General features: G+C 55.0%; 1 protein-coding gene across 3 annotated transcripts; it reads right to left on the reverse strand.

Annotated features, from left to right (window-relative positions):
* Positions 1 to 251: 251 nt before the first annotated feature.
* Positions 252 to 17,338, reverse strand: Plcb3 (phospholipase C beta 3). Of its 3 annotated transcripts, XM_006230711.5 has the most exons (32): positions 17,078 to 17,336; positions 14,437 to 14,514; positions 14,206 to 14,274; positions 13,978 to 14,118; positions 13,642 to 13,721; positions 13,507 to 13,560; positions 13,335 to 13,410; positions 13,122 to 13,222; positions 12,423 to 12,589; positions 12,199 to 12,345; positions 10,947 to 11,187; positions 10,702 to 10,786; positions 10,435 to 10,621; positions 9,597 to 9,805; positions 8,256 to 8,352; positions 8,095 to 8,179; positions 7,750 to 7,874; positions 6,949 to 7,103; positions 6,698 to 6,859; positions 5,975 to 6,074; positions 5,787 to 5,891; positions 5,517 to 5,608; positions 3,919 to 4,072; positions 3,792 to 3,827; positions 3,485 to 3,677; positions 3,002 to 3,158; positions 2,833 to 2,909; positions 2,653 to 2,742; positions 2,514 to 2,571; positions 2,220 to 2,306; positions 1,906 to 2,125; positions 252 to 1,041 (listed from the first exon to the last, which is right to left on the reverse strand). In XM_006230711.5, the coding sequence occupies exons 1-31, from the start codon at positions 17,174 to 17,176 to the stop codon at positions 1,922 to 1,924; spliced, it is 3,711 nt and encodes a 1,236-aa protein (XP_006230773.1). In that variant the 5' UTR covers positions 17,177 to 17,336; the 3' UTR covers positions 252 to 1,041; positions 1,906 to 1,921. The 3 variants fall into 3 exon arrangements, with proteins under 3 accessions (XP_006230773.1, NP_203501.1, XP_038962492.1); NM_033350.1 differs by lacking the exon at positions 252 to 1,041 and having other exon boundaries at positions 1,919 to 2,125; positions 17,078 to 17,188; XM_039106564.2 differs by lacking the exons at positions 252 to 1,041; positions 1,906 to 2,125; positions 2,220 to 2,306; ... (9 more) ...; positions 5,975 to 6,074; positions 6,698 to 6,859 and having other exon boundaries at positions 7,055 to 7,194; positions 17,078 to 17,338.
* Between the last annotated feature and the right edge of the window lie 367 nt (positions 17,339 to 17,705).

Here is a 17,705-nt window from a genome sequence, read left to right on the forward strand (position 1 = left end):
GGAGCCGCCACCCAGCCAGCCGCTGGAATTTGGCGTTCTGCAAACCATGTCGCGGCTCCCCCGGGGCGGGGGAGGGGGGTCATTTGCTCCTATTTGGGTCAGTCCTTGTGAGCAGCTACTGTTTGACCGGCCTGAGGCCAGGGCAGCTCAGGGACCTGGCAAGGCAAGGCATGTGGGGCGGGGCGGCGCGGCAGCATGATCACTAGGGAACGTAGAAGCTTCTCACAGGGACCTGGAGCAGGGCCCAGAGCTCAGTTCAGAGATTTATTGGCGCCCCTATAGCCCAGGCCAGTGCTTTGCGCTGGATATGCAGATAAGTTGCGCCACCACTTTGCTTCCTGGAACATGGGAGGGGTGGCCCCCACAACAGGGCCTCAAGGAGTAGGTCAGTCTTGAAGGTGAGGCTATGTCTGGAACTGACACTCTGCAGACCGACACACCAGGATGTTGGGACTTAGCTTATTTTTGAGGACCCCAGCCCACATGTAGTGTTCGGGAAATGGAGGTCAGCCAGTCAGCGATACAGGACTTGGGACATGGAAAAGTGGCAGAGCTGGGAACGTGACAAGGACTGACTACAGAAGAAGTTGACTTGGGCAATGGTAGGAATCTCAGGGAGAGCTAAGGCCTTAGGCCCTGGGAAGCCCAACCCTGGCCACCCAGTTTCTCTGGCCTTCCTACCCGATCTGTTTGCCTGGGGCTGCAACAAAAACAAAGCGAAGCAAACACTTCATTGGCAGGAGATAAGCCCAGATAAGAGACTGCCTTCCTCTGGAGGGAGCAGCCAGTCCCCAACGGCCAGGAAGCTGGGAGAGGCCTTGAAGAAGTGCCAGCCTGCCCCAGCTGTAGAACTTAGCCCGTTCTCTTGCCACAGGGTCTCTGGTGTTCCTGGCTGGTCCCAGGCTCAGAGCATGTCCTCCAGGCTGGTGAAGACCATCCAGCACAGAGCTAGCACGTAGGCCATCCTGCCTTCCAACAGGTCTCCACTTAGCTATGGCCCAGTACAGACATCTTCCATTCGGGACCTGTTTCCTTCCACATCTGTAAAACAGGTAAAACACCTCCCTCATAGGGATGAGAGGGTCACAGGGTATCCGCAGTGTCATAGCCCCTGCCAGCCATAATCCTTAAGACATCAATCTCCTTTCCCCATCCCACCAGTCTGAAAACTCAGCTTCAACCCTCTGTGGAGCCCTCCGCAGCCCTGGTAGATGCTAGTGCTTGGGTCATGTCCAGCACCAGGAAGGGGTAGGGAGTAGGGAGGGCTTCCTAAAGCAGGGTCTGAGCCTGAACTAAGACAGACAGGGAAAGACTGAGAGAAAACAGATTAATGGGTTTTGGGAACTTAGGGGCTTGAGACAGACATGGGAAAGCCAGAAGCTACCTTTGACAGACAATAAGGTCACCACAGACCTTTAGCAAGACAGCCACGTTCAACCTTGAAACTCTTTGATAGGAATCTGACCACATTGGTACAACCTCATTTTACAGATGAGAAAACTGAGGTCCCAGAAAAAATGGCAGTACCAGAGCGTTTTCATCCAAACTACACTGTACACAGAGTCCCTGAAGTCCACTTTTATTGATATAAAAAAAATCCCCAAATATAAAGGATTGGTTTCTACTACTCAGAGTTCCAGGGCTCCACTTGCTGCCTCTTGGGAATTGGGGAGCACCTATCTTAGGTGAATGTTATAGGGAACAAGCCCTAGCCCTTTCCCTAGGCCTGAAGTTAGAAGGGGAGGCTGACAACTGAAGAGGTCCCAAGAAAATGAAGGGTGTTAGTGTGAGGCATTTGCCTCGGATTTTAAAAAAATAAAATTTCTAAAGATAAAAGGTTAAAAAAAACCCAAAGTATTAGTGTCTTCTACCCACAGCCCAGTGCCCACCCAGTCTTGTGGCCACCTCTTGCTCCGCCAGTTCAAAGCTGGGTGTTTTCCTCCTGGCTCTCCGAGTCAGCGCCGGACTGGTGCCCACCACTCCCAGCTGCATGACCATTGCTGGCACAGGCCACCAGGGGGCCATCCCCCAATCCCTCTGATGTCTCGCCCAGCAGGCACCGACGGATCTCCTGGGGCAGCCTCTCTCGCTGTTCCTGACACTCCTGGGTCAGCTGGGCCACCAGCTGCAAGAGGATGAGTGTCCCAGAGGGGCCAGGCTGCCCAGCTCCTGTGCTACCCCCCCCACCCCCCGCCTGTCTTCCTCCTCCCAGGCCTCACCTTGGGCTCCTCTTCCACTAGCTGCTGGAGGACCTGCTGTTGCCCTGCCAAGAGGCGTTCGTGGCGCTGCTTCTGGGCCTCTTCCAGCTGTAAAGGAGGGCAAGGGTTCAGTGGAGGGAGGGGCAGGGCCTAGGGTCGCTGAAACTGGGGATGGGGGGATCCCAAGGCTCCCAAGGTGCTGCACATGATGCAGGGGTGGTTGGTATAGTCCTTGGAGGAAAGGCATTAGGAGCCTTTGGAGAGAGATGAAAAGCTGAGTTTCTGATGACTGAAGGAGAGGCGCGGCTCACTCACCCTCCTGATGGAGTTCACTGACTCAGTGATGTGCCTCCGATTGATCTCTGTCAGTTCCCTGCAGAGGAGAAAGGGATCGCTCTGGTCAGGCTCTCCCCTGCCTGCCCTCCTCAATGGCTCCCAGCCCCAACACACTTACACCTCCTTCTTGTGTTTCTCCCTTGTCTTGGCCTCTGAGATGCTGTTGTTGCGCTTCCTGTCCAGGATCTTCTGAAGCTCCTTCTTCTCCCTGGAGCAGTGAGGAGAGACAGGAGGGAGTCAGGGGCGGGACGCTGGCCACCAGAGTCCCCCACACTCACACAGGATCGTCTATCTTTACCTTTCATTCAACTCCTTCAGCCTCTTGAACTGAGTCGTATGTGCGTCCAGGACAACCTCCCTGAGCCGCTGCTGAGCCTAGGGATGCAGGAGCCAGCAAGAAGCACAGGGCTAATGGCAGCTCCACCCAGCAAGCCAGCTCCCCTTGCCTGTACCACAAGCCCTCTCACCTGTTTCAGATGCTCCAGCCTCCGTTCTGTCTCTGCATCTGCCTGGGCCTCCCTCAGCTCCAGCAGGCTCTGTACTTGTCGGTTCTGGAACTCTCGATACTGTCTGGCTGCCTCTTTTTCTTCCTCCTTCACGTCTTCCACATTGGTGGCCCTGCTCCTATAGGGAGAACCTTCTCAATGCCAGGCCCTGGTAGAGGACAGTTAGAGCAGAGCTCATGCCAGCAGACAGTGGCAGGCACCAGCTAAGTGAGCTATGCTATGCAAATCAGGAGGCCTAGCAGGGGCCAGCAGCTGTCCCGTTAGCTTCACACAGGTGATGGGTTCCCCGCTTCTTGGCCAGGGACCTCAATGTTACTCCCAGGGAGGAGTGAGCGTCCAGTGTGGGAACCTGCCCCCACCTTCCTGCCATGGGAGCATGCCCACCCCCCTCTAATATTCCTGCCAGCACATAACACAGGTGGCAACAGGCTGCAGGGCACTCACAGGGCGCTGGAGGAGGGCCGGCACTTCCCCTCAGCCCTGGCCTGGGCCAGGCCATCCAGAAGGCGGCGGGTGAGGGCCACAGCCTTGCGCTGGTGTTTTTTATGCAGTTCCCTCAGGTCTCGATCCTGCCGGCTCCGGAGCTTCACCATAGCCTTGTGGCTTCGGAGCTCCTCTAGGGGTGTTGGGGTCACCTCTACAAGGGGAGCAAAGGAGGCGGGATAGCAGTTGAGGTGGGCCAGGCATGACTGAGCTGGGGGGGCAGATGCCTACCAGGTGGCACTACTCCAGACCAGGCTGTGCCCCTTACCAGAAAGGATGCTGGCGATCAGATCATCTCGCTGCCCTGGAGAGGAGAGCAGAGACTGGTGAGAAGCTGAGGAATCCAGCTGCAGGTGGCTCCCCTTAGCCCACCCCTAACACAGGCTGCCCCTTACCTGGGCTACTGAGGGAGGTGCTAGTGGGGGAGGTGGTAGGACCTGGGGGCCATCGAGGTGAGGCATCCAGTGGGTTAGGTGCGGGGTTGGAGGAGAGCTGTGAGCCTTGCTGTTGAGACGGGGTCTCCTGACACATTTCTGTACTGGCCTGAGCCTGTAAGAGAAAACTCTTTCCAGAAATGTCCTCCTCATCTTTCTGGGTCCTTCCACCTCCTGGATGCCCTATGCCGCTCCCGGCTCTCCCTGCCTACACAATGAGGAGACAAAACAATACACATCCATAGACCCTTGCCCACACCATCTAGAAAGGCTATGTGTTACCACATCACTTCATGTCTTCAACAACTCCCAGAGGCTTCTGGAGAAGCCTGGCCCCGCCCCAACAGGCCTTCCTCTGTGTCCCTCCCTCCCACCCGCCTGTGGTTTGTCCTCCTCTTGGATGCTTAGCTTCTGATTTAATCAGCAAAGGAAGCAAGTGCAGAGCGGGCACCAGTCTCTTCGACTAACAGACTAACAGCTCCTTACAGCCCTAATTGCAGTCATCTCTTTCCTGGCCGCCACAGGCCCCACGGGGACCGGGTCAGGACATGTGGCTGAACCTCTGCTCCTGGCGCCTCCCCACTGAAGCCGCTATCTCCTCGTGGCGTCCCTGACTCCCAGTGCCCCAGTGTGTGTATACCCACCTAGATACAACCCAAATCAGTGCAAATGGGTGTGTCCTCTTTCCAAGAGTCCATAACTGAGCTGAGGGTAGAGCTCAGTGGTAGAGCATTTGCCTGGCAAGGGCTCCATCTCTATCCAGACATGGGGGAAGAAGTAAGGGTTGGAAAACTAATTGACTGACTCAGTAAAGTGCCTACCATAAAAGCACGAGGGCCTGCGGTTGGATCACCTCATACCTATAACCCCAGTGCTGGGGTGACCAAAGGCAGGGGGATCTCTGAGTTCACTGGCCAGCCAGTCTGGTTCACTGAGAGACCCTATCTCAGAAAAGAAAGTGGAGTGTGTCTTTGGAAAACCACACACACATACACACACACACACACACACACACACACACACACACACACACACTCATACACACACACACACGCACTCAAACCAACATGTTTACATACAAAAGCAAAGACCTCCGGCCCTTTTGCCCACTGCAAGCCATCCAAAACCCCCTGACAATGCAACATGGCAGAAAGGTCAAGCTTTAGGGGCTGAAAATGGGCTGGAGGCCCAGCTAGGCTATGTGCAGCTGAGCCACTTCCCATAGCCTCAGTGTCCCATCTCTGTGAGGGACAGGGCAATGAGCCAAGGATGTGACTAACCTCACACTAGGGCTGGCAGCAAGCTGGCGCTTAGCGGCCACCTGACTTCATTTCTAGGTTTGAGTAGACAAAAGAACCCAGAAAAGGGACCAGGCTTCCCAGGCATGAACCGGGCTGGGAGACATGAAACTAGGGTCTGCAGTAAGACACTGAAGAGCGTAGTTTGGAGAGAGGGTCAGATGGCAGCATTGGGAGCTGGAGATACCTGGGGAAGAGTTGTCACTGGTCCCCAGTGTCAAGTGGGCCTAGCCCTGCCCACCTCCGCGGCTGCCCACTCACCTCACTCTCCCCAATGAGAGCAGCCAGTTGCTTGGCCCGCTGGTCCATTAGGCTGACGTGCTTGATGGGGTTGATCAAGGCCTCCGCATAGTCTAGAGGAAGTAGAAGGCCCAGTCTTCAGATCAAAGCCCAGGCCACACTCTTCCTGCCAGCACAGGGCTCTAAGGGTGGGAAGTCTGACCCCACTTGAACTGGGGCACCTACATCAGCCGTGCCCAAGCCCAGGTCCCACCCTTCTGGGCTCGGCCCAGGCCTATCACCCTGTCTTACCCTGGTGGTCATCTGGGATGTAGTCAGAAGCTTCAGTGTAGATAAGCAGGGCAGGCAGGCACAACGGTTGGTTGGCCTCATTTCGCAGGCAGACGTAGTGGTATCCTGGGTGGGCAGGAGGGAAAGTTGATCTAGGCCTGGTCAAATTCCCAAGCTACCCCAGTACTGCCTAGAGCCCACGGACTCACCTGAGCGGATAGCAGAGACAGGCAGGATACGATGCCCAACAAATCTGCCACCCTCCTCAAAGGCTGCAATGCGAAGTGAGGCCAGCGTGGGCAGCACAACCTGTGAAGCCCAAACTGCTGAGCCATTGGGCAGAGCCAGGACCACCATGCCATACCTGCCAAGGCTTCACCCTCAGAGCACAGAAGCCCAGCTCAAGGGATGACCACCAGAGTCCCAAACCAAGAACATGGGTAGCCAGAAGCCCGCACGGCTATCCAGAGGATAGGATAGGTCATGTGGCCTGCTTAGCAACTATACGGAGCCATGTGTATAATAAATTCAGGACACATTTCAACCAAGTCAAGAGTAGAGGCCACATTCCCATGGGACCATACTGGGGGTAGGGGACCGGTCAAACTTGTAGCTGCGGTCTCTGGCAACTGCTTCCTGCCTTGGAGACAAGGCAGGCAGTGTCTGTTCCTCATGTGGGGAAGAATGGGAATGACATAAGATAGGACATGCTGTCATCATCCCTAGGCTCCAGCCCTTGTCTCTTCTTATCCCATTTGTCACTCAGGAAAGGACAGAGAACCCAAGCCTGACCCTGGGATATGTCAGCTCTCAAGAGGTCACCTGCTCTTCCTACTTTCTGACTACCAGTCACTATCAAGGTGCCTGGCCCCTGCTCTCAGACTAAGCACAGCAAAGTCATGGTGTCTTGGCTTGCCACTGAGTGGGCTTACCTTGGGGAAGTCAAAGGGTTCTTCATCCCACACAGGGTTGAATGAGTTCCCCTGGGATGTCCGTGTGCGATATTTGCGTCTTGTGTCAACTGGGAGACCAAACATGTCCACCTCGACATAGATGCCCACCTTCCTGTCAGACAGAAACTGCCCCGAAATCACCTGGGGTGGGGCAGCCCAAGAAGGTAAGTAAGGCAGCTGCTGTGTGTCTTCCTCAAAAAACCCTAGGCCCAACCCCTCCTGGACCCCACCTTGACCCGCAAGGCGTTGGCCACTATGCCATCTACGATGACCTCAGTGAAGGGGTCAAAAGACTTGTCCGGCCGCCGCATAAACTCAGGCTTGAGCAAGTACCCACTGCGCCCGTTGTACTCAAACACGCCTGCGTTGAGCTGCATTGGCAAATCTGTAGGCAACACAGGCAGGGTCAGTGAGGGTCCTGCAGGGTCAGCCAGAGTTCAAGGTCCAGGGCCAGGGATGGGATCAATGGATCAAGTCTGTAGGCAACACAGGCAGGGTCAGTGAGGGGTCCTGCAGGGTCAGCCAGAGTTCAAGGTCCAGGGCCAGGGATGGGATCAACGGATCAAGGGTCCAGGGTCAAGAACAACCTGATAGGTAAGGGTCCATAGAATCAGTCTAGGTAAGTGCTCAGGACAAAGTCTGTATGAAATTTGGGGATCTAGGATTAGGTAAATCAGAATCCAGTAAGATGGGCAAGGGTCAAGGAGGGCGTGCTGGCCAGTTCTATTTCAACTTGACACCAGCTAGAGTCACTTTGGAAGTGGGAACCTCAATTGAGAAAAAGTCTCCCATCAGACTCGCCTGTGGTGCACTTTTTTTGATTAAGGATTGATATGGGAAGGCTGGTGGTCCTGGATGCTATAAGAAGGCAGGTTAGGCAAGCCACGAGGAGCAAGCCAGTTCCTTTCCTGACTTCCCTTAATGATGGACTTGTAAACTGTAGGATGAAACGAACCCCTTTCTTCCCAAGTTGCGTTTGGTCATGTTTTATCCCGCCAATACAAACCCTAAGACAGAGGGCCAGAGCTCACCCAAGGTCTGGAAGTTGAGGGCAACAAGCTGACAGCCCACGTTCCAGAAGAGCTGAGGCATGTAGTTGGAGGAGTCCACACGGGTGCCCTTGGGGTAGATGCGACTAAGCTGCTGTTTGTTGTATCTGGCGTTGTTGGTCAGGGCCATCAGGGAAGAAGTGACCACCCTCTGCCAGTCTCTGCCTCGGGGCCCACCTCACTCTCTGGAATCCCACTCCCAGCAAAGCTGCCCACGCTGTCACAGAGCCTGTACCTCGACCTACTGAAGACCCCATGCAGACACCTCAGTGGCATCTGCAAGGCCCCACCCAGTCCCACTCTCGCCCCAGTGCCTGAGGAGGATACTCCACGAACTCCATGGGGCTCTTGGTCAGCTGCTCCATCGCCTTGGTCTCCACAAAGGACGACATCTCAAAGCACTTGTTCCTTTCTGGAGGTGGTGGAGGGGAGATGTAAGAGGGGCCAAGGCCTGGCAGGGCTACTCCCAGGCACCCATCCACACTCACTTCGAGCAGCCTCAAAGGACTTGAACTTGACGGGCTCAACGTAATTGACGAGTGTCGACATCTCCTCTGTGGCGTTGACCTCACTGCTGGCTGTGCCCTGTGGCCCCCCCAAACTCAAGATCAGTGGTGTCCCTTACTAGTCCCCACAAGGGGGAGCTAGCCCTCTCCCACACCTGCATGTATACTGCTCAACAACTTCCTGCAAAATGATGCTGACACATCACCTGGATAGAGGCCTCTTGGTGCCTAGTACACACTGTCCCCAACTCAGGGACCCTCTCAATTCTTCCCTCCCGCAACAGCCACAGTGACCCTTCTGTCACCTCGACTCCCCAGAATTCCCTTTGAGACTCTCTACTGCCACTGTGCCTTGGCACATGCTAGTGCCACCTTTTTAGGTCTGTCTGCCCCAACTGCCATGCCAGGGCACTGTCCCTTTCCCAGATTGCAATTCTGTAGCCTCTCTTCTTCTTTTTTTTTTTTTTTGGTTCTTTTTTCAGTACTGGGGTCCGAACCCAGGGCCTTGCGCTTCCTAGGCAGGCGCTCTACCACTGAGCTAAATCCCCAACTCCGCCTCTCTTCTTTAAACTTTTAACTTTATTTACTATTCAAGTGTGTGTGTGTGTGTGTGTGTGTGTGTGTGTGTGTGTGTGTGTGTGTGTAAGTGTGGTACTTGCTGCCACGGTGCACACATGTTGATCAGAGGACAACTTCTGAGAGTCAGTTCACTAGGCTTGTATGGTAATCACTATTACTTGCTATATCATCTTGCCAGTCCTTTATCCTCCCTCTCTGTTGTTCTTGATAGCCCAGAACTCACTATATAGATAGACCAGGCTGGCCTCTAACTCACAGAGCTCTACCTGCCTCTGCTGAGATTTAAAGGTCTGCACCACTACATACATTTATATGCTTGTTTGTTTGTTTACTGGAGACTGGGTTTCTCTTTGTAGCCTAGAACTGTCCTAGAACTTAAGTCTGTAGATCAGGCTGGCTTCAAACCTAGAGATTCACCTGCCTCTGCCTCCCTAGTGCTGGGATAAAGGTGTGCACCACCACGCCCAGCTCTTTTATTATCTACCAACCTACCTACCTACCTACCTACCTACCTACCTACCTACCTACCTACCTACACACTTCTTTGTTATCTGTAAGGAGGAGAAGAATGTCGAGGCAGAGGCTTTTACTAGTGAGGTGTCTCTTTGGCCTTGCACCCAACTCTTGCAGACTCATTTGCACAGCCACAGAAACTGGAACCTGCATAAGTCAAGCTCTGCGAGAGCAAAGGAGAACAAAGGCTGCCACCCAGCAAATACCGCTCTACCCGCCTGTGGTCCTCACCTCATCGGTGGTGGGCTTTTTTGGATCCGTTGTTTCCTCCTCTTCTTCATCTTCCTCCTCATCCTCTCGGTCACGGTCAGGCATGAGAACATTAGGTCCTCGGTTGAGGCCCTCCTCACCTAGAGACTTCTGAGGCTCCAGGCTGGTCTTCTCAAGTCCCACCTCTTCCCCATTGCTTAGGCCAGGGCAGCTGTCAGAGCTGGGGGACCCTGCACAAGGGCCAAGGGACTGGTGTCAGGACCACAGGCCGGTACTGAGGAAGCCTGCAGGTTGTGCTCAGTATGTGGGTGGGGAGGCCAGGGTGCCCTCTTCAAGAAGTACAGCTTTGGGAGAGGGTAGGGAACAGAGTCTGGGTGTCACTAAAGCTAGTGGTTGGCTGGGGGTGTCACAGGTCACAGTTATACAGAGCAGGGAACTAGAGCAACAGCCTGCACAGCTGAACAGTAGCATGGCAGGGCTGCCCAAGTTGGGCTCAGCCAAAGCCATAGCCAGCAGGGGTTAGTGAGGTGAGCAGTTATGTGCCATGTGATGAGGAACCTCAAAAAAGAGACTAGGCAAAGGTTAGCTGAAAGTTTAAGTAGGTGGGTGAACAGAGTCAGTGGAGGTTACAAGTCAAGTGTCAGGGGCCTGAAGGAAGAGGATTGATGAGGTCAAAGGTCAGCATCCAGAGCCTTACCCTGGCCGGGGAGCAGTGACACACTGAAAGTCGGGGCAGAGAATCAACGCTCAGCCAAGAAAGAGGTGGGAAGGAAAGAGGTCAGGCTGGAGTGGCGGAGACACTGGGGTGGGAAGTTTAGTTGACGTTAGGATTAGGGCTGGAGGTCAGGCCAAGCCATACCCAGCTGGGGTGAGGAGGGCTCTGTGGCAGCTGAGCTCTCACTCAGGGCTGAATTGCTCTGTTCCAGAGGCCGCTTGCGCACGGAGCTGTCAGGGACACCTGTGCTGGGCCGATGCCGCTTCTTATTCTTCACCAGGATACGGCCCATCAGGTCCTGTGGACTAGGAAGGGGGGTGCCCGCAGACAGCTGGGCACCGGGGACAGTCAGGACTAGTCAGTCACCCTTCACCTTCACACACCCTGGCTCAACTCCAAGCACCCCCATACCGGGTACTTGTCCAGTGGGTCAATGAGCAGCGCTTCCCCAAAGATAGAGCGGCAGTACTCTGCCATCTTGGCCTGCTGTTTTGCCCTGTGGGGACAACAAGGTCAGAGGTCAAAAGTTCCCAGGGTCAGAGGCCTATAAAATGAGTGGGGTCAGAGCTGATGAAAGAGTCAAAGGGTTGTATTAGGGTCCATCCAGGCTGCCTCCACCAGAGGTCTCTAGAGATTCCCAGGGCAGGCTCACTCACGAGTCCACATGGTTTTCGAAGGAGAGAATGACAGGGTAGGGTGAGGTCTTGAAGGCTGTCTCGGCGATGGCCTCTAACACATCACGCAATGGCACCTCAGTGGTCATGGTGAAACCATGGGTAATGAAGGGCTCTTCCTCCGGTGGCCGTCCCTTCCATACATCCAGCTCCACACAACGGCAGCCCCACAGCAGCGCCTGGCGGTACATCTCCACTGACGATGTTCCAGCCAGCTGGCCCGCTGCAGGTACAACTGTGTCACTACCCACTGGCCACATCATCCCACGTGAAACCAACCCATACTGGGGACAGAGAGACCACTGGCACAACCCAGTCAATTCCAGGGCGGCACACTCTAAAGACTAGCCTCTTACTCCTCCAATCACTGTGGAGGCAGTACCATCTCCCCCAGAAGGTCTCAGGAAAGGGCAGATATCCTGAACCCCAGCCCCTGGTATCCATGAGGTGGGCACAGGGTAGGCATTCAATAGCATCTGCAGACACAGCTGGTTCCTTGCATTCCCTCACATGACGGACTCCCAACACACCAACACTGCCTGTCCTACTACTTTGAGCTATGGAGTTCCCAGATACCTTCTAGAGCTCCCCAGGACCCAACTCGTATCTACTATAGCTACTCCTGCTACCCACCTCTGGCCTGCATCAGCCTCCCTACCTCCTGCCTAGGGGATCACAGCCCCTCCCTGCCTCCAACCCAATCTCCACAGATCTTCTGACAACCTACCAGGTCTCAGTGCTTCCCCTACCTCAAGCCATCCAAAGAACCTCTTTGCCACTCGCACTGAGTCCAGTACCCTTCCAGACTGTGGATGGTACACACACACACACACACACACACACACACACACACTCTCTCTCTCTCTCTCTCTCTCTCTCTCTCTCAGACTGGCTTCCTTTCCTGCTTCTCCTGTGCTATGCACATGGTAGACTAGCACTCTGTCCCTGAGGTTCACCTCCAGCCCTTTTTTACTTCTAAAGCCATCCATCTATCTCTGGTCCATGCATCTATACAGGCACAATGAAACAAATATGCCGTCAGCCTGTCCCCAGGGACACTTCAAGATACCCAGAAGGCCTACCGCACAGAGATACCAGCTCTGGGGCAGAGTGGCCATTCCTGCCCTTCCCCCAGCTTTGGCCAATGAGTGATCAGGTTGAAAGTGCTCTCCCCAAGGAGAAGCAGTATGAGGGCAGAGGGTAAGCGTGTCTCTGCTCCCCCTCTCTCACTCACCAGTGAGATAGGTATTGTGTGAAGAATTGATGAAGTATGCGCTCAGTGGCTGCGTCATGTCCATGCTCAGATCCAGGGCCTCCAGGGGCAGGATGCCATTCTCCTCCCCTCCCAGATAGCGGCTGAAACCCTCCATAGACATCTGGTCTGCGGATGGGGTGCCAACAGGTCAGCTGGGCTTGGCCGGTCCCACCCGCACTGACCTAGTGCCAATGGCTACTCACCGCGCTCCAGGAACTGTTTGTTCGGCTCATACTTCTCAATGAGCAGCCGAGCCTGTGAGGAGCGAAGCGGTGGGTACAGCACCTCGTTGAGTCTTGGGTCTCTTTGCTTCTGGTTGATAAAGTCCATGAGCTGCTCCAGAGTGAGGTACGGCTTGCCCTTAGCACCTCTGAAGGGGCCCAGAAGCTGGGTCAGGCTGTAGCCTCAGCACCCACCTGGTGCTAAGCCCTCACCCTGGGAGACAGAAGTGACAAGGCCTGCACCTAACTTCAGCAGTCACAGACCGGTATTCTGGGTCTCTGCTTCCCTGTCCACTCTCCTGACCACTCAACAGTGTCAGGCAGAAGATAGACTGGCAGCAGCTTTAAAAGCTGCGAAATGCTTGATCCACCACTCTGAGCCTCGAGACCCCAGGACCAGTCTTGCCTCTGGCCTCCCACACCGTGTTGGCTCAGGCTAGTCCCACAATATGTCTGAGGCCCTTGGTTCCCATCCTGAGTGGGCTGATTAAGCTACCTGTGGCAAAGGGATGACAGAGTTCTAGAAACCACATGAGTATTCTGGGCAGGTTCCCTCTTTCTCAGTCTGACACCCACAAACCTGCCCACTGGCACCCCTTTTCACTGGATCAGAAGAACACTGAGCAGAAACCAGAGAGAGACACAGCCCAGCCTATGGGAGCCATTTCCCAGGCCACTTACATCTCCAGCAGGATCTTGTCAATATCCGGTCGCAGACACAGCTTATTCAAGAACCGCTCGAAGATTTCCAAGGAAAACTCATCAGGCCGAATGGACTCACTCTGAGGGTAAGGAGTGTGGGATGAGAACCTAGGGCAGCCAGTTCCTGAAAGCGGGTACCCACTGTGATACCCCACCCTGGCCCACCCTCACCCTGGCCCTGCCCCTACACACCCGGTTGAAGTTGAGGCCGCAGGACTCCAGTGCAGTCTCCACCCGCTTCTTGTCCGCGGAGAACATCTTCAGAATGCTGATGCAGGCAGGAGGGGTCAGGGTCAGTAGGGGAGCAAAGATCACCAAGGTCAGGGCAGAAAAGAAGAAGCTGGGGAGGGGGAAGGGGGCTCACTTCTTGACTGGAATCCGTCCATCCTGGTTCACCTGCAGCTTCAGTTTCGTGTATCTGGGAGAGCAAGTAGAAGGGTCAAATCTCAGGACTAGTCAGCTGGACCCCCAGTGCTCCCCAGGGTAACCCCAGGCTCACGCTTTCCGAAGGAACGTGTTCCGGGAGGCGTTCTGAGCCAGTATGTTCATAGCCAGCTTAAACAACTCCTCTGACCAGACCTGGGAATTAATAACATACACACAAGGGTATAGGTGAAGGGGGCAGAGGGGCTAGCCCAGCCACAGCCTACATCCAGAACAGGGTCTAGTGCATAAAACATCACGAGAACAAAACCAGGCATGGTGGCTTAGTCCATAATCCCGGCACTTGAGAAACTCAGGCAAGATGGTTACCCTGTGTTTGAGACCAGCCTGGGCTACATGATGTCTTCCAATAAAGCATCTGCTTTCCTGGGTTATCTCGACCCCAACCCACCTTGACTGTGTCATCTTGCACGGCCATGAAGTTCAAGAATGTGGTGTTTACTGGATCTGGTCCTGCTACCACTGTCATCAGTTTCTCCTCCAGCCGGGTGTCAGGACCCCCAAAGCCCAGTACCTCTCGAATCTTGGGGTCCTGTGTAGTAAAAGTCAAAGGTGAGGAGGAGAAGTGTCCTGTCCCCTGACAACCTTAGCCCCATCAGTATCAGACTGTATCCCTCACCTTGGGCAGGCGGGCATAACGACCTGTCCTTGTGTCCCTGATGGAGCTGATGTCCAGTGTGTCCACCTCCTGGGAAAACCAGAGCCAAGGTTTGTGTCTAAGAAATATGAGGGGTCTTCCCACTCACGCTGTGGAATGCCAACCCCCTGGCTAGGCCTTACCCCCAGGACAAGGGCAGGGGTCACCCCTAGAGGCCTAGGCCTGAGCCGGCAGCACCAACACCACTCTCACCATGTTGGGTCCTGTCCAGTACAAGAAGAAGCCATTGGGGTCCACTCGCAGGGTCACCAGGTTCCGACTGGAGGCCTCCTGAGGGCAGTACAAGACAAGGGTCAGGGGAGTGAGAGCTGGACCTACGGTAGCTGGTTTCTGCCAGTGAGCTAAGAGGACGCTCCGCCGACACACAGGTGCTCCTGGAGACGAAGACAAGTCGTCAGCGTGACATTTCAGGTTCAGTCTCTAACATGTCTCCCAGCTTCACCTTTACCCTGAGATTCTATCCCATAGGCTACTACCCTGTCTCTAACACCCAGCTTTTGCCACACCCTACCCTGTACTTTCACTTTTTCTCTACCTTGAAACTGCTGTGGAGGTCTCCAGGAGCCCATTCTAGCTTTGGCTTCCCAACAAGGCCTGAGAGGTCAAGAATGCTAGAATCCTCTGCCTCCGATCCCTTATTATTCCTGTATGAGAGCAGAGGGCTTAGAAGCCTGGAGCTAAAGTTCTCTCTGTCCTTGAGGCCTCACAGTATCTGGCCACCCTAAGATCTTTCTCAAAGCTTATCACCCATCACACTGTACCTCGTGGGATCCTTATAGCCTCTAGGCTCACCCATCTTATAGAAAAGGTCCCTCAGGAAGACTAGGCAGGGGGTTCACTCTTCTCCCTAACAACCCTATGGTGACTGACAGGAAGGCAGGATATGAGGAAAAGGCTCACTTTCTTTGTTTTTTGTTTTTTGTTTTTGTTTTTGTTTTTGTTTTTCGGAGCTGGGGACCGAACCCAGGGCCTTGTGCTTGCTGGGCAAGCGCTCTACCACTGAGCTAAATCCCCAACCTCAAGGCTCACTTTCTAAAAAGGACCCAGTCACTGATGCCCAAGGCTACCCCACGGAGCCCAAGACTCAGGACCAGCAAGGACTTCACTCAAGTCAATCTTACTCTTACTCTCCCTTGAGCCAAAAGAGGATTGAAATCCCCAAACTCTGGCTCTAGACAACCCTGCCACCAACAGTATACACTCCAGGTCCCACAGCCCCAACTGTGAGCCACAGCGAATTCTACACCCTGAATTTCACCCCCCTTCATGTTCCTCAACGCCGTGTAGGATGTGTCCTGCATCACCCTCATTTTACACAGGAGGAAACTGAGGAGTCGGGATCTCCAGGGGTACACTTGTAAAGTCCTGGCACGTGGCAAACAGAGAGAGCCAAGACCCCTCTGGACCACCCCTGGCTCCTGATCTCAGCATCAACCTCATAGCAGAGACCTCAGTTTGTCTCTTGGGAGAATAGGGGTTGCCCCACCCATGCAGTCTTGGTTTACAAAAGAACAGCAGCTGATCTGGGGACATTCATAATCCTTCAACTCTAACCAGGTCCCAACCTCTCCAGGAGATTCAGAACCTTGCCCTGGGCCTGACTAACCAGCCACCAGTAGTACAAGAAAGGGAGAAATTTGTGGGTACTGTCCCTAAAGCCGCTGTGGTACCATCCTCAGGGTCCTAACCTCCAAAGGCTACCCAGGACTCTGGCTCTGCAGTTCCAAACTTTGCTCGGCACCCCCACCCCACCCCAGGCCCTCTCCTTGTTCCCACTTCCTTATTTGGGTTTATCACACTGCAAGGAAAAGGAGAAATTTTTCCCTTTAGGCTGGCCTGGGGGAAGGGGTCTTCTGGGGACCCAGGGGTACCCACCCTTGCCCAGCACACCTGCAGCTAAGGCCACGCCCCCAGCCCCTCCCCTTAGTTCCCACTCCTGCCCCACCCAGCCGGAAAGAAACCTAGCCCTAGCGTCTTCCAGGCCTATGGCCCGACTGGGAAGGAACAGTAAGGAAGCTCAGGCCGCTGAGTTGAGGCCCTAGGGAGCGAGGGGCCCAGGGGGCAGGGGAGAGAACAGTACAGAAACCAGAAACGTGGGTAAGACGTGATATCTGGATAAGAAGCCGCAGGTGGGTATCAGGAAAGTACCAGGGAGAAAGTAGTAAAAAATGGGGAGGGCAGGATTTATTGGGGTTCAAAGTCACTAAATTAAGGAGTGGGGAGCAAAGTTCCCAGAGTTGGAGGGACCTGGAAAGGGACAAAGTCTACGGTAAGGGGTAACTTGGCGCTCCCATCTGAACAGAAAGCTCGCTGGAACCCAGAAACAGGATGAAGGGGTACCAACCAGGACAGGCTGAAATGTGATGAATAGAATAGCTCAGGCGATGCACTGCTAAGAGTAGGATCCCAGTGGCACCCCACCCAAGACAAGGATGCCCTATACCCCCTGGGAGCCCAGTGCCAGGCACAAGGATCTGAGGACAAGACCAGAAACTGAGAACCAGCATGGAGACTGATATTCATCGTCTGGCAAGGGTGGGAAAGAGTAAGAAGAGGGACAGGATTTATTGAGGTTCAAAGTCTCCATGCCAAGGAGTGGAGAACCCAACTGACCACAGCTAAAGGATTGGTTTGCGGGTCGGTGAGGGGAACGACGACGACAAAGTCTTCAATTACCAGGACAACAGTGGGACTCAAGTTTCCGGAGTGCAGCAAGGCTGGAATAGGGGTGCAGTGGTCAGGCTACACTGAAGTGGGGGTCCCTGGCATCTAGCCGAATGTGACTGAAGGAATCCTTCGATCAGGGCAGAGTAGGGGACAGCCACTCTCTTACCTCGTCCCATTTGATGAATTTACTCCCGCGCCGCAGGGTCTCCACCACGGTGGGCGGCTCCAGCTGCAGCGCGTGGACGCCGGGCCTCGCGCCCGCCATGGCCAAGCCAGGGGCGGCTCGGGGACCTATGGAACCCCGACGGGAACGGACGGTGCCACTGCTTTCTCCACACGCTCCCGCGCGGCCCGCTCTGGCCCCGCGGCGTCAGCGCCCGCCCGCCAGCCAGTCTGTCCCGGACGGACGGGAGACTCGGCGCCCGGCCCCGCCCCCGCCGAGCCCCGCCCCGTCGGGCGGTGCCGCCCCCTCCCACCGCGGAGGGGTCGCCCGACCCGCGGCGGCGCCCCCTGGCGGTCGGGGCGGCGACTGCAGCCAAAGGGATGATAGAGCGGAATTGGGGGGGGGGGGGGTCTTTGTTGGCCGGCTCAGTAGGTCTCAAGTTTTCCGGAGTCTTAGATAAAGTAGGAGAGCTTGGGAGCCCGGGGCTATTGAGGGTGCACCTGGAAAGACGGGTGTTCGAACTACCGAAGACATGCCAAGGTCAGCTAGTTGAGGACTCCAGGTGGAAAAGGCGAAGATAATAAGGCTGGGGGACACAGACCCCTGTCCCCAACCCACTCCTACCGCACTT

This window comes from Rattus norvegicus, chromosome 1, assembly GCF_036323735.1.
Source record: "Rattus norvegicus strain BN/NHsdMcwi chromosome 1, GRCr8, whole genome shotgun sequence".
Classification (NCBI taxonomy): domain Eukaryota; kingdom Metazoa; phylum Chordata; class Mammalia; order Rodentia; family Muridae; genus Rattus; species Rattus norvegicus.

Coding starts and splice junctions, on each gene's coding strand:
- Plcb3 (XM_006230711.5), bottom strand. CDS start 17,176: ATGGCGGGCGCGAGGCCCGGCGTCCACGCGCTGCAGCTGGAGCCGCCC. Junction 14,275..14,436: donor ACTGGACAGGACCCAACATG/GTGAGAGTGGTG, acceptor TGGTTTTCCCAG/GAGGTGGACACACTGGACAT. Junction 6,075..6,697: donor AACCCTTTGACTTCCCCAAG/GTAAGCCCACTC, acceptor TGGGCTTCACAG/GTTGTGCTGCCCACGCTGGC.